This window comes from Melanotaenia boesemani, chromosome 19 (assembly GCF_017639745.1).
Source record: "Melanotaenia boesemani isolate fMelBoe1 chromosome 19, fMelBoe1.pri, whole genome shotgun sequence".
NCBI classification, from domain to species: Eukaryota; Metazoa; Chordata; class Actinopteri; order Atheriniformes; family Melanotaeniidae; genus Melanotaenia; species Melanotaenia boesemani.
Genome location: NC_055700.1, coordinates 30,632,875 through 30,645,676, shown reverse-complemented (window position 1 = coordinate 30,645,676; position 12,802 = coordinate 30,632,875). Strand labels below are relative to the sequence as shown.

The 12,802-nt window shown below is 43.2% G+C and overlaps 1 protein-coding gene across 4 annotated transcripts in view; it reads left to right on the top strand.

Moving 5' to 3' along the window:
* wdr91 (WD repeat domain 91) overlaps positions 1–12,802 on the top strand; it is a 28,425-nt gene that overhangs the window by 13,540 nt on the left and 2,083 nt on the right. For 3 of the 4 annotated variants that reach the window (XM_041969822.1, XM_041969823.1, XM_041969824.1), the window contains 9 exons: positions 323–494; positions 868–930; positions 1,023–1,214; positions 4,271–4,461; positions 4,551–4,605; positions 4,721–4,816; positions 5,009–5,103; positions 6,805–6,958; positions 7,268–7,376. In XM_041969822.1, coding sequence (XP_041825756.1) covers positions 323–494; positions 868–930; positions 1,023–1,214; positions 4,271–4,461; positions 4,551–4,605; positions 4,721–4,816; positions 5,009–5,103; positions 6,805–6,958; positions 7,268–7,376 — 1,127 coding nt within the window. The remainder of the gene's footprint in view (positions 1–322; positions 495–867; positions 931–1,022; positions 1,215–4,270; positions 4,462–4,550; positions 4,606–4,720; positions 4,817–5,008; positions 5,104–6,804; positions 6,959–7,267; positions 7,377–12,802) is intronic. The other variant, XM_041969825.1, reaches the window with a different exon arrangement.

Here is a 12,802-nt window from a genome sequence, read left to right as displayed (position 1 = left end):
AACGTAATGGTATAAATTTGTCATTTAAATGTAAATCTAACTTGGGTCAATACAGGACTTCTCTGTCCTGTAACAACCCAAAATGGTGGTAAACCCAAGCGGCCGAAGAGGGTTAAAAACGAAAGTGCGTTCTCTTCCTGCTGGGAACTATGCCGTTACAGGAATCCAACTTTACAGTGTTTAGAGGTTTCTAGGTTTCCAGCAACGGGCATCTTTTACACCTTCTGGCTCAGCTTCCGTCCTTTTAACCTGCTTTGACTCTTTGTGTTCAGCATATCTGTTAATCTTCCCTCTGTTTTTGTCTCTCCCCTTGCTGTCATAGGGACTTAGTGTCAAGCCAGCGGTCCGTCAGCAGCGTCACCACTCCTACCAGAAACTTCTTCTCTACATTCCTACCACAGGGCAGGCGCACTCCGGGAAAACCACCTCAGGTCATCTGTGGGTCTTCACCCAGCCAGGCAGCTGTTGGAAGAAAGGACGCATCAGCAAATCAGGTGAGAGCCCTGAGCTGCTAGATTCAGACATTTCTGGACCACAACTCTGTGGTCAGCTGTTCTGGTCTGGTTTAGCACCCCAGACACTGTGCTTCTAGAGTTTCTTACTCTTTATTGAAGAGAACTGAAAAAGTTCTGCTCTTTGTTAATAATCTGATACCAAATCCAAAAGAGTGCTGAAACTTTTGGTTTTTGTCGTCAGTCTGGATGTTGGCTTTATTGAGGCAAAACCAAGTTATTTTTCTGGAAGAAATGGGCCAATTAAAGAGTTATTTCTGAACGTCATCTCTTAAAAACTTTTCCAGCTGTTTTCATTTTATCTGCAGTTTTTGCCAGTTTATGTGGTAATTCTTCAATCTCTGTTTTGGCACAGAAAGATGACACCCCTATTCGCCATCTTACCCAGACTGATTTGTCAGCTGGCATCAATTCAGAAGTCTGAAACAAAGTTGATGATACTGACACTTTGTATAACCAACATATAATAATCTAAAGAAATGGCATAACAGGGTTCTGTTTTTCTTTTAGCCTACAAGGACTAAAGAAGCAACCCAGGCTAAGGAACTTAAGCCAACATCCAGCCAGTCATCAACCAGCGAATCTGCCAATTCCCATTCTCAACAGTCAACAAACCAGCCGACAAACCAGAATCCCAGACACAAAAGAATCCAGGAACATGAGAAAGAGAGAAAGGAGCTTTTCTCCAAGCCCCCACCACAGGTACCTTAAGGGTGTTTCACCTGTTCATTTACCTAAAAATATATGATGCATTTGAGGTTTCAGGTAATTATATTGAGAAATTTATTTGGAATAGTCTTTGATTCAAATACATATTAAAGAAACCCAGCATAACGTTTGACCCTTAAAACTCTGTGTTTCTGACTGGCTTTGATAGCACACTGATTTTTTTATTATTATTATTATTATTATTATGTCCATTCCTGAAACCGTCATTGCCCTGCAGTGTCCTGAAGCTGAGAAACCACTTCACACCTTTTTTTCTAGCCTGGGGCATCATGACATGGCTGCATTTTGCTTTACGGCTCCAAGGCACATGCTAGCAACTGGATATCAACACACTGACCGTTATCAGAGGAAGAGAGGAAAGAAAGAGAGAAAGAGACAGAGCAAGAAATAAGATGACTCAACATCAGACTTTTACTGGCAGGAGAGATCTCAGAGAAGAGACGGGACGAAGACGATGCTGGATTAGCCGCCGTTAGGAGAGATCTCAGAGAAGAGACGGGATGAAGACAATGCTGGATTAGCTGTCGTTAGGAGAGATTTCAGAGAAGAGACGGGACGAAGACGTTGCTGGATTAGCTGTCGTTAGGAGAGATTTCAGAGAAGAGACGGGACGAAGACGTTGCTGGATTAGCCGTTGTTAGGAGGGATTTCAGAGAAAAGACGGGACGAAGACGATGCTGGATTAGCCGTTGTTCGGAGAGATTTCAGAGAAGAGACGGGACGAAGACGTTGCTGGATTAGCCGCCGTTAGGAGAGATCTCAGAGAAGAGACGGGACGAAGACGATGCTGGATTAGCTGTCGTTAGGAGAGATTTCAGAGAAGAGACGGGACGAAGACGTTGCTGGATTAGCCGTTGTTAGGAGGGATTTCAGAGAAAAGACGGGACGAAGACGATGCTGGATTAGCTGTCGTTAGGAGAGATTTCAGAGAAGAGACGGGACGAAGACGTTGCTGGATTAGCCGCCGTTAGGAGAGATTTCAGAGAAGAGACGGGACGAAGACGATGCTGGATTAGCTGTCGTTAGGAGAGATTTCAGAGAAGAGACGGGACGAAGACGATGCCAGATTAGCTGTCGTTAGGAGAGATTTCAGAGAAGAGACGGGACGAAGACGTTGCTGGATTAGCCGTTGTTAGGAGGGATTTCAGAGAAAAGACGGGACGAAGACGATGCCAGATTAGCCGCCGTTAGGAGAGATTTCAGAGAAAAGACGGGACGAAGACGTTGCTGGATTAGCCGCCGTTAGGAGAGATTTCAGAGAAAAGACGGGACGAAGACGTTGCTGGATTAGCCGCCGTTAGGAGGGATTTCAGAGAAAAGACGGGACGAAGACGATGCCAGATTAGCTGTCGTTAGGAGAGATTTCAGAGAAGAGACGGGACGAAGACGTTGCTGGATTAGCCGCCGTTAGGAGAGATTTCAGAGAAAAGACAGGACGAAGACGATGCTGGATTAGCCGCCGTTAGGAGGGATTTCAGAGAAAAGACGGGACGAAGACGATGCCAGATTAGCTGTCGTTAGGAGAGATTTCAGAGAAGAGACGGGACGAAGACGTTGCTGGATTAGCCGTTGTTAGGAGGGATTTCAGAGAAAAGACGGGACGAAGACGTTGCTGGATTAGCCGCCGTTAGGAGAGATTTCAGAGAAAAGACAGGACGAAGACGATGCTGGATTAGCCGCCGTTAGGAGGGATTTCAGAGAAAAGACGGGACGAAGACGATGCCAGATTAGCTGTCGTTAGGAGAGATTTCAGAGAAGAGACGGGACGAAGACGTTGCTGGATTAGCCGTTGTTAGGAGGGATTTCAGAGAAAAGACGGGACGAAGACGTTGCTGGATTAGCCGCCGTTAGGAGAGATTTCAGAGAAAAGACGGGACGAAGACGATGCCAGATTAGCTGTCGTTAGGAGAGATTTCAGAGAAGAGACGGGACGAAGACGTTGCTGGATTAGCCGTTGTTAGGAGGGATTTCAGAGAAGAGACGGGACGAAGACGTTGCTGGATTAGCCGTTGTTAGGAGGGATTTCAGAGAAGAGACGGGACGAAGACGTTGCTGGATTAGCCGTTGTTAGGAGAGATTTCAGAGAAAAGACGGGACGAAGACGTTGCTGGATTAGCCGCCGTTAGGAGGGATTTCAGAGAAAAGACGGGACGAAGACGATGCTGGATTAGCCGCCGTTAGGAGGGATTTCAGAGAAAAGACGGGACGAAGACGATGCTGGATTAGCCGCCGTTAGGAGAGATTTCAGAGAAAAGACGGGACGAAGACGTTGCTGGATTAGCTGTCGTTAGGAGAGATTTCAGAGAAAAGACGGGACGAAGACGTTGCTGGATTAGCCGCCGTTAGGAGAGATTTCAGAGAAAAGACGGGACGAAGACGTTGCTGGATTAGCCGCCGTTAGGAGAGATTTCAGAGAAAAGACGGGACGAAGACGTTGCTGGATTAGCCGTTGTTAGGAGGGATTTCAGAGAAAAGACGGGACGAAGACGTTGCTTGATTAGCTGTCGTTAGGAGGGATTTCAGAGAAAAGACGGGACGAAGACGATGCCAGATTAGCTGTCGTTTGGAGAGATTTCAGAGAAAAGACGGGACGAAGACGTTGCTGGATTAGCCGTTGTTAGGAGGGATTTCAGAGAAAAGACGGGACGAAGACGTTGCTGGATTAGCTGTCGTTCGAGGAGATCTCCAGCAAACCAAGCCACCAAGAACATGACCTCTGCCTTGGCCAAGTTTGCAACTCAGTGAACTTTTGGGGAACTGCTGACTGAAAGCACAAGATTAAAAATGTCACATTTGCTGCATCGCAGCAAGTATGAACTGAGACATGGTACAGGACCAGATACATGAGCACAGTCCTAACATTCTGCCCTGCTGTGACCCAGCTGGCCCTGCTAGTTTGATTGTAATTAGCAGCACCGACTTGGAAAAGCATTTTAGCTTATTTTGCATACGTTGCAGATGTTTTCACAGTAACAAAGCAGTTTTAATTATTTCTGTGCTCTGGTCAAACTGTGTTTCTGTGTTTTCAGTTGCAGGAGAGAAAAGGGGAGGTGGGAGATGTAGAGACACCTGCTGAGACCTCCAGTGAACCTCTGGACTCCTCAAACAGCAGAAGCTGTGAAACAGAAGGAGAGGGAGGAGTTCTGTCAGTGGAACAGCCTTTCATCAAACTCAGCCAGGAGGAGTATGGAGAACACCATTCCTCCATCATGCACTGCCGGTATGACTGAAGCAAGAACAGACATTAAATCTCAATTTTACTCTCTTGAAAGTTTGTTTTCATCCTCTCCTGCTTCCTTTGATTTCTAGGGTTGACTGTTCTGGTCGCCGGGTTGCCAGTTTGGATGTAGATGGAGTCATAAAGGTTATTTTAGGATAAAATTCCTTTTTTTGATCATATTACTTGGTTTTAGCAATGTTACTTTTCTAACTCAATCATGCAATAAAGACTTTCTCCTCTTCTCCGTCATCCTCTTAAGGTATGGTCGTTCAACCCCATTATGCAGACCAAAGCCACAATCATGTCCAAGTCCCCTTTGCTGTCTCTGGAGTGGGCCACCAAACCAGACAGACTGGTAACTAAAAATATTAACATTAATCTGGTTTTTAAAATTACTTAAACCCAGTCAGTTAAACAGAATTTGTCTAAAGTCAATGAGCAGCTAAGTAAAAAAAAAAAACTGCTGTTACATTTTTTAATCTGTCTCTTAAGCTAATTTAGCAGGTTTTGATGTATCAATAATAACACAATGTGTGTTTGTGGTCAGTTGTTGCTAGGCAGCGGTGTTGGCACAGTGCGACTCTATGATACAGATGCAAAGAAGAATCTCTATGAGATGAACATCGATGAAACTCATCCACGGTAAAGCTGACTGACTGTTAATTGTATGCATCACTGGAAATACATATATATATAGATATATATATATATATCTATATATATATAGATATATATATACACATCTATATACAGTGTGTGGGTATAGATAGCTAGATATAACTATTTATAAATATAGAAATAGATATATAGATCTGACTGTTTAAAAAAAATGACTACACTGTCACAAAATAGATTTTGCATGACCACATGCTGAGGACGGCTGTGAAGATATCTAAGTCTTATTGCATTCGATATGAGAAAGAGAAAAGCTGTGTTTTCTGAATTAATAAGGTAGTTTTACAAACAAGTTTGATTTTCTGAATTGATGAGAAAATTTTAATTAACGGTACACATTTTCTGTTAATTGTTTTCATAATGTGTAATTTGGGTGTGGTGTTAAGGTTTATACTTGGTAAGATATTTAGCTGTTAGCTTAGAGTCAGCATGTTGACAACTCAGTTTATTAGCTTAGAGTGTTAGTGTTTTTATTTAAAGCACTTGAGTTGTCATACATTAAATGTACTTAACAATTAAACTTGCTTTCGCTAGCATGTTGACTGCTTAGTTTGTTAGTTAAAAATGTTAGCAAGTCTGTTTGCTTAGTGTTAGCATGTTGACTGCTTAGTTTGTTAGTTAAAAATGTTAGCAAGTCTGTTAGCTTAGTGTTAGCATGTTGACTGCTTAGTTTGTTAGTTAAAAATGTTAGCAAGTCTGTTAGCTTAGTGTTAGCATGTTGACTGCTTAGTTTGTTAGTTAAAAATGTTAGCAAGTCTGTTTGCTTAGTGTTAGCATGTTGACTGCTTAGTTTGTTAGTTAAAAATGTTAGCAAGTCTGTTTGCTTAGTGTTAGCATGTTGACTGCTTAGTTTGTTAGTTAAAAATGTTAGCAAGTCTGTTAGCTTAGTGTTAGCATGTTGACTGCTTAGTTTGTTAGTTAAAAATGTTAGCAAGTCTGTTAGCTTAGTGTTAGCATGTTGACTGCTTAGTTTGTTAGTTAAAAATGTTAGCAAGTCTGTTTGCTTAGTGTTAGCATGTTGACTATGTAGTTTGTTAGTTAAAAATGTTAGTAAGTCTGTTAGCTTAGTGTTAGCATGTTGACTGCTTAGTTTGTTAGTTAAAAATGTTAGCAAGTCTGTTAGCTTAGTGTTAGCATGTTGACTGCTTAGTTTGTTAGTTAAAAATGTTAGCAAGTCTGTTAGCTTAGTGTTAGCATGTTGACTGCTTAGTTTGTTAGTTAAAAATGTTAGCAAGTCTGTTTGCTTAGTGTTAGCATGTTGACTATGTAGTTTGTTAGTTAAAAATGTTAGTAAGTCTGTTAGCTTAGTGTTAGCATGTTGACTGCTTAGTTTGTTAGTTAAAAATGTTAGTAAGTCTGTTAGCTTAGTGTTAGCATGTTGACTGCTTAGTTTGTTAGTTAAAAATTTTAGCAAGTCTGTTAGCTTAGTGTTAGCATGTTGACTGCTTAGTTTGTTAGTTAAAAATTTTAGCAAGTCTGTTAGCTTAGTGTTAGCATGTTGGCAGCTTCGTTTGTTAGTTAAAAATGTTAGCAAGTCTGTTAGCTTAGTGTTAGCATGTTGACTGCTTAGTTTGTTAGTTAAAAATGTTATCATCTAGTAACGTTATAAATAACATACTATTGTCTGAATATAAATACTCTTAATGCTCTGTCTATTTTTCCCCTCAGTATCTTGTCTCTAGCTTGCAGTCCTAGCGGTACATCGTTTGTCTGCTCAGCTGCAGCTGTCAGTCGATCTGGAAATGTGGAGTCTGCTCCTCGACTTCCTATACTGGTGTCTGGGCAACTGCTGCTTTGGGATACCAAGACTGTCAAACAGCAGGTAGGTAACCAACAAGTTCAGAAATAGTTTAACTGGCGTGTTATTTTATATTTCCATAACCATGTTTGTTTTAATGTTATCTTGAGATAATGAGAGAATTAACTTGTGATCTTGAGATAATCGTGTTATGAATCATGTCAAGCATGGCCACTCTTAGCTTCTGAGACCTTAAGTTTCTCATCATAAAGCCATACACACGTCAGTGTGTGTGTTTAATATAATTAGAACCTGATCATACTAATTGCAGCGTTAATTTTTCTTTTTCCACTGGCTGTTTCCTAATCTGCAGTGGGACTTTCTTTTTCTCAGCTCCAGTTCTCTTTGGAGCCTGAACCAGTAGCCATTAACTGCACAGCCTTCAATCACAACGGAAACCTGCTGGTGACTGGTGCTGCGGATGGCGTCATCAGGCTGTTCGGTGAGTGTTTGCAGGTCATACAACCATTTTAGAATCATCCCTTGACTTTATGATTAGCAGATACAAAAAAGCACTCATTTCTCTATAGACAGAAGATAAAGGTTTGTTTTTCCATTGAGCAAATGGAGTTAATTATCTTGACAAGTTGCCCAACAGTGAGAAGGCTTCTCTGAAACCCAACTTGCTAATAGTTGTTCTGTCTGCTGCCATAAAATCCTAAATGTGTCACAGCGGCTCATGGTGTGCTGGGAGTTTAGATTTCTGGGTTATTGTGTTTTTCCAGCAGGAATCTCTCCAATATTAAAGAATTTATACTATTCGAACTAAGTTTCCATGTCACATTTCTTCTGGTACTTGTCATTAGCTTCCCTTGCCCAGCATTCTCTCTGGTCATTAGTTTTTGTTTGGAGTTAGGACAGCATGTGGAGATGATTCCAGCTTTGTGATGTGGATGGTTCAGCAACATCAGAAGTCTTTATTTCCTTGGGAAAGAATGGACAGATTTGTAGGTACCAATAGAAATAATCTTTGCCCAGCTGGTAGAATTGCCTAAAGTTCTAAAAAAAAATTCCATCTGCACTTTATTGACATAGGGAAGGGATCCCCATTCAAGATCTTTATTGTCATTATGCAGCATAACGAAATTTTGAGGAGTCTCTCGGCTTAGCACACATAAATAAGAAAATGTTTGACTGGTTCTGGTGGTGGTTTGGTGCTGCAGATCAGAGGTCTGTAGGCAGGGATCAGCTCCACATCCCGAGGTGAGGAACTGCCGCAGCCTTGTCTGCTCCTGGAATGTTCCAGTATATTAAAGTCTCTTGTTGGAAAGTTTATGAATTTGGGGAGGACAGATTTTAATTCCACATGGTTAAATTTCCCAGCCACGATCACAACCGCCTCTGGATCAGCGTTCATCTGCCCGGTGATCAGGCAGCACAACTCCTGCAGCGCTAACTAAGCATTAGCTGGCGGTGGTCTGTAGGCGCTATGATCAGGACCGACTTGAGTTCTCTAACCAGTTTAAACCATCTGCACTTCACTGCCAGATGTTCCACGTTGGACAACAGGAGGTTCCAGTAATGTTCGTAGCTGTACACCACATGTTGTAGATGTACAGCGCCAAGCCTCCGCCTCTGGTCTTACCCGAAGCTGCAGTCTGGTTGGCATGGAGCAGAGTAGGGTGGTCACACATCCAGCTCTAAGACGGACAGTCCGGTTTTTAAAAGGTCTGTCCACCTTCCGGTGCAGCCTTGAGACAGACGCCCAATCTTTTTTTTGTCCTTCTCATAAGGTCTCTAATGAAAAATAATATAAAGACTACATGCAATTATGCAGATTATTGGTGTATAATAAATATCAGACATTTTATTGGTTGATGGCGCTGAACTTAATCAAATTAGCCGTGTGGACGTGGTTGGTGTCAGGTCAGCCAAGTAGACCAGGCGAACCCACCCAGTCCACCTGCAGAACTCAGAAATGCCTAAACAAAGACTAAATTTAATCCTGAATGGACAAAGAAATATGGTCTCATGTCTAAAAGAAGGAAGGACGACTATCATGCATATTGTATGCTGTGTCGTTGTGATGTGGACGTAAGCAGCAGAGGTAAAGGCGCCATCGATCGACATATTAGCACAGATAAGCAACAGAGCAGCAATCAAAGCGTGGACACCTCTTCATTTTTTCCTTTTTTTAAAGCAACGTCTCCCCAGGATGACTAAATATCTGCTGCAGAACTTTGTAAAGTTCATCACGCCGTTGGCATCACCAGTCATGCAGGAGTGTAGACTGGGATAAAAGTTGACCGAGATCTACCACTCATCAACAGCTTAATGGGGTAACCTGCAGAAAAACTTGTCCGAAAAATGTCCTGGCACACTTCTCCAGCCAGGTGCATGTGGACTATATAAAAGAAAACTGCATCATTCACTGGTGACTGATGGCTACAACCAAGTGTTTCCCCGTCGTATTAAGATATTTTTGCTTTGAGGAGGGCATGCAGCACGCTCTGCTTGATTTTTACAGTGACAGTAACGAGACATTGAAAGCTGTAACAAATCAGCTGCTGGCAAAACTCAAGTCTGGTCTGGATTTGCAAAACTTGTCAGTATATACAGCCGACAATGCCGGCGTTAACTATGGAAAGCAAAAAAAGTGTCAATCAGAAGCTAAAACTAACTCAAAATGACACCTTTGCTGCCAACTCTTTAGCACACATTTTCCACAATGCCACGAGATATGCGGCGGCAGCTTGGATCTGGACATTGGAAATGTTGTGGTAAAGGTGTTAGCCATGTTAGCATCTCAGCCAGTAGAACAGCGCAGCTGAGGGAGTTTTGTGAGTTTGTAGAATTGGATGAGTACAACCTGCTGTGGCATGTTATAACAAGATGGCTGCCGTCCATCCATCGAATACTGAGGAGCTAGAAGCCCCTGACCAGCTATTTTCAGAGCCTGGGTGACCAAGAACTTTCAAAGATTTTGTGGAAATGCTTTGCAGAGGACAGCACTGAAGAGTCTGAGATGTTCGTCCTCTTCCTCAGTCACATCCTGAAGGCGTTCTCAGACTTGAGGCCTCATCATTCAGCATAATCTCTGTGTTTAAAGTGATGACTGAACTTAAAGGGACACTTGAGGCTGAAGGGCCATTTGTTTGGTTGTGCTGTGAACAGCAGACTTAGTAACTCAGATTCAGCAAATAAATGTGAGGCTGATTTCATTCAGTTCTATGAAAGAGAAGTCTGTGGGTGAAAGATATGGCTTCAGTGAGAACAGGTTTCACAGCTAAATGTCAAAGCTCAGCCTCAGCACTGCTGTGTCTTATGAAGAGTCCATGATGCAGTCCAGGCCTGCAAACTGAACAACATTGATATGTTTGGACTCTACGAGCAATGTGGCATGGTGGAAGCTATTCTCAGCTCCCCGGAAATGGAAGGTTACCACAGTGAGGTGTGCTCTCTGAAGCTGTTTTCCAAAGCAGACGTCCCACTGGTGAACCTGAGGAAAGCCAGCACCTATGACAACCTCAGCATGGACAGACAAGAGAAATCATGTCCATGTGGAAAGAGTCGAGGCAGAGACGCAAATTTGTGCCAACTTCACATTGGAGCGCACAGGAAATTTCTCTCAAACAAAAACCATAGGAGGCAGCCAGGAAAGGCCAAAAATATAAAAAGTAGACCTTCACATCTTTGGCGAGTACAACAGAGTCATACTATGTATGTGTTTGAAATTATTTTTTAGTTTTTATCCTAGTGTTGTTGCGTCTTGAAACATATCCTCCTTTTTGGTGTTATGGAAACGGCCACCTTAAAACATGCTAGCTCCACCGCTGCATCGGAGACATCATTGTCCAGCCAGTACTATGTACAAGGAAAGAGTTGTATGTACAAGTTGTAGTACTATGTACAAGGAAAGAGTTGTATGTACAAGTTGTAGTACTATGTACAAGGAAAGAGTTGTATGTACAAGTTGTAGTACTATGTACAAGGAAAGAGTTGTATGTACAAGTTGTAGTACTATGTACAAGGAAAGAGTTGTATGTACAAATTGTAGTACTATGTACAAGGAAAGAGTTGTATGTACAAGTTGTAGTACTATGTACAAGGAAAGAGTTGTATGTACAAGTTGTAGTACTATGTACAAGGAAAGAGTTGTATGTACAAGTTGTAGTACTATGTACAAGGAAAGAGTTGTATGTACAAGTTGTAGTACTATGTACAAGGAAAGAGTTGTATGTACAAGTTGTAGTACTATGTACAAGGAAAGAGTTGTATGTACAAGTTGTAGTACTATGTACAAGGAAAGAGTTGTATGTACAAGTTGTAGTACTATGTACAAGGAAAGAGTTGTATGTACAAGTTGTGTATAGTAGTACAGGACAGTCATTAGTGGGTTAGAAGGTTTCAGAGTCTGAAGTGTTTTTCTTTTGGGGGGGGGGGTTTATCTAGTGGAAGGGGCTGAGGGTGGAGAGGGGAGAAAGTTCAGCATCCTGACCGTCTGGTGGATGAAGCTGTTGGTGAGTCTGGTGGTTCGGGAACGGAGGCTCCTACACCTCCTACCAGAGAGCAGGAGGCTGAACAGGTTGTGTGCAGGGCAGCTTGAATCGCTCACCATTGGGATGGCTTTGAGGGTGACACGGGTGGTGTGTATGTCCTTCAGGGAGGGAGGTCGTGCACCAGTGATCCTTACGGCTGTAGATGGGTGGTGTGTATGTCCTTCAGGGAGGGAGGTGGTGCACCAGTGATCCTTACTGCTGTAGACGGGTGGTGTGTATGTCCTTCAGGGAGGGAGGTGGTGCACCAGTGATCCTTACGGCTGTAGACGGGTGGTGTGTATGTCCTTCAGGGAGGGAGGTGGTGCACCAGTGATCCTTACGGCTGTAGACAGGTGGTGTGTATGTCCTTCAGGGAGGGAGGTGGTGCACCAGTGATCCTTACTGCTGTAGACGGGTGGTGTGTATGTCCTTCAGGGAGGGAGGTGGTGCACCAGTGATCCTTACGGCTGTAGACGGGTGGTGTGTATGTCCTTCAGGGAGGGAGGTGGTGCACCAGTGATCCTTACTGCTGTAGACGGGTGGTGTGTATGTCCTTCAGGGAGGGAGGTGGTGCACCAGTGATCCTTACGGCTGTGTTGACTATGCGTTGTCCTATCCTGTTGAAGTCGTGCAGCTCCGCCCACACAGTGATGCAGCTGGAAGGGATGCTCTCATTGGTTCCTCTGTAGAATGTGGTCATGATGGGGGGCGGGGCTCTTGCCGCTGGGCTTTCCTCACCAGTGATCCAGTGTTGGTGGTCCAGGAGAGGTCTTCAGTTAGCTTGTAGCCTAGCATGCAGCCTGACCTGCATGCCCCGCTTTTGTTTAAATTGTCTCCTCTGTCTCCTGGGCCACAGAGGGAGGTGGTGAAGGCCTCTGTGGTCTGCTGCAGTTCGTGTGGGATAAACTCTGGCTTTGTTGATGCAGAAAAACCCTAGTTTTTCCCCAGTTTCAGCAGGTCAGCCCTTCCGTACTTGATTAAGGCTTCAAGCTAGAAAAAACATAGAAGACTGGAGCTGCTGCATGTACGCCATCTTCCTTAAAAATGTTCAGAAAGTTCTTCATATTTTATCAATAGCAGATAAAACCATAAAGCCTTGCATCAGTCTGGCTGCACATCATCTTTTGGATATTTTTAGAATTTATCTTTTAAAATAAAATTTTATTTGGACAAAATCGCTGAGCAACACGATAAGAAGAAAGATCAATGTTTTTAAACAAATGGGAAATCTAACGTTAGCTTTTGGCAATGTCTTAACCGGATGTTTGCCTGCCCTCAGAAAAGGAGCGGTGCTTTGGAGTTTATCAGGGAGGGCATTGGTGGTGATTCTCCTTCCTTCTAGAGCAGGGGTGTCAAACTCCGGTCTTCGAGAGCCGTTATCCTGCAGGTT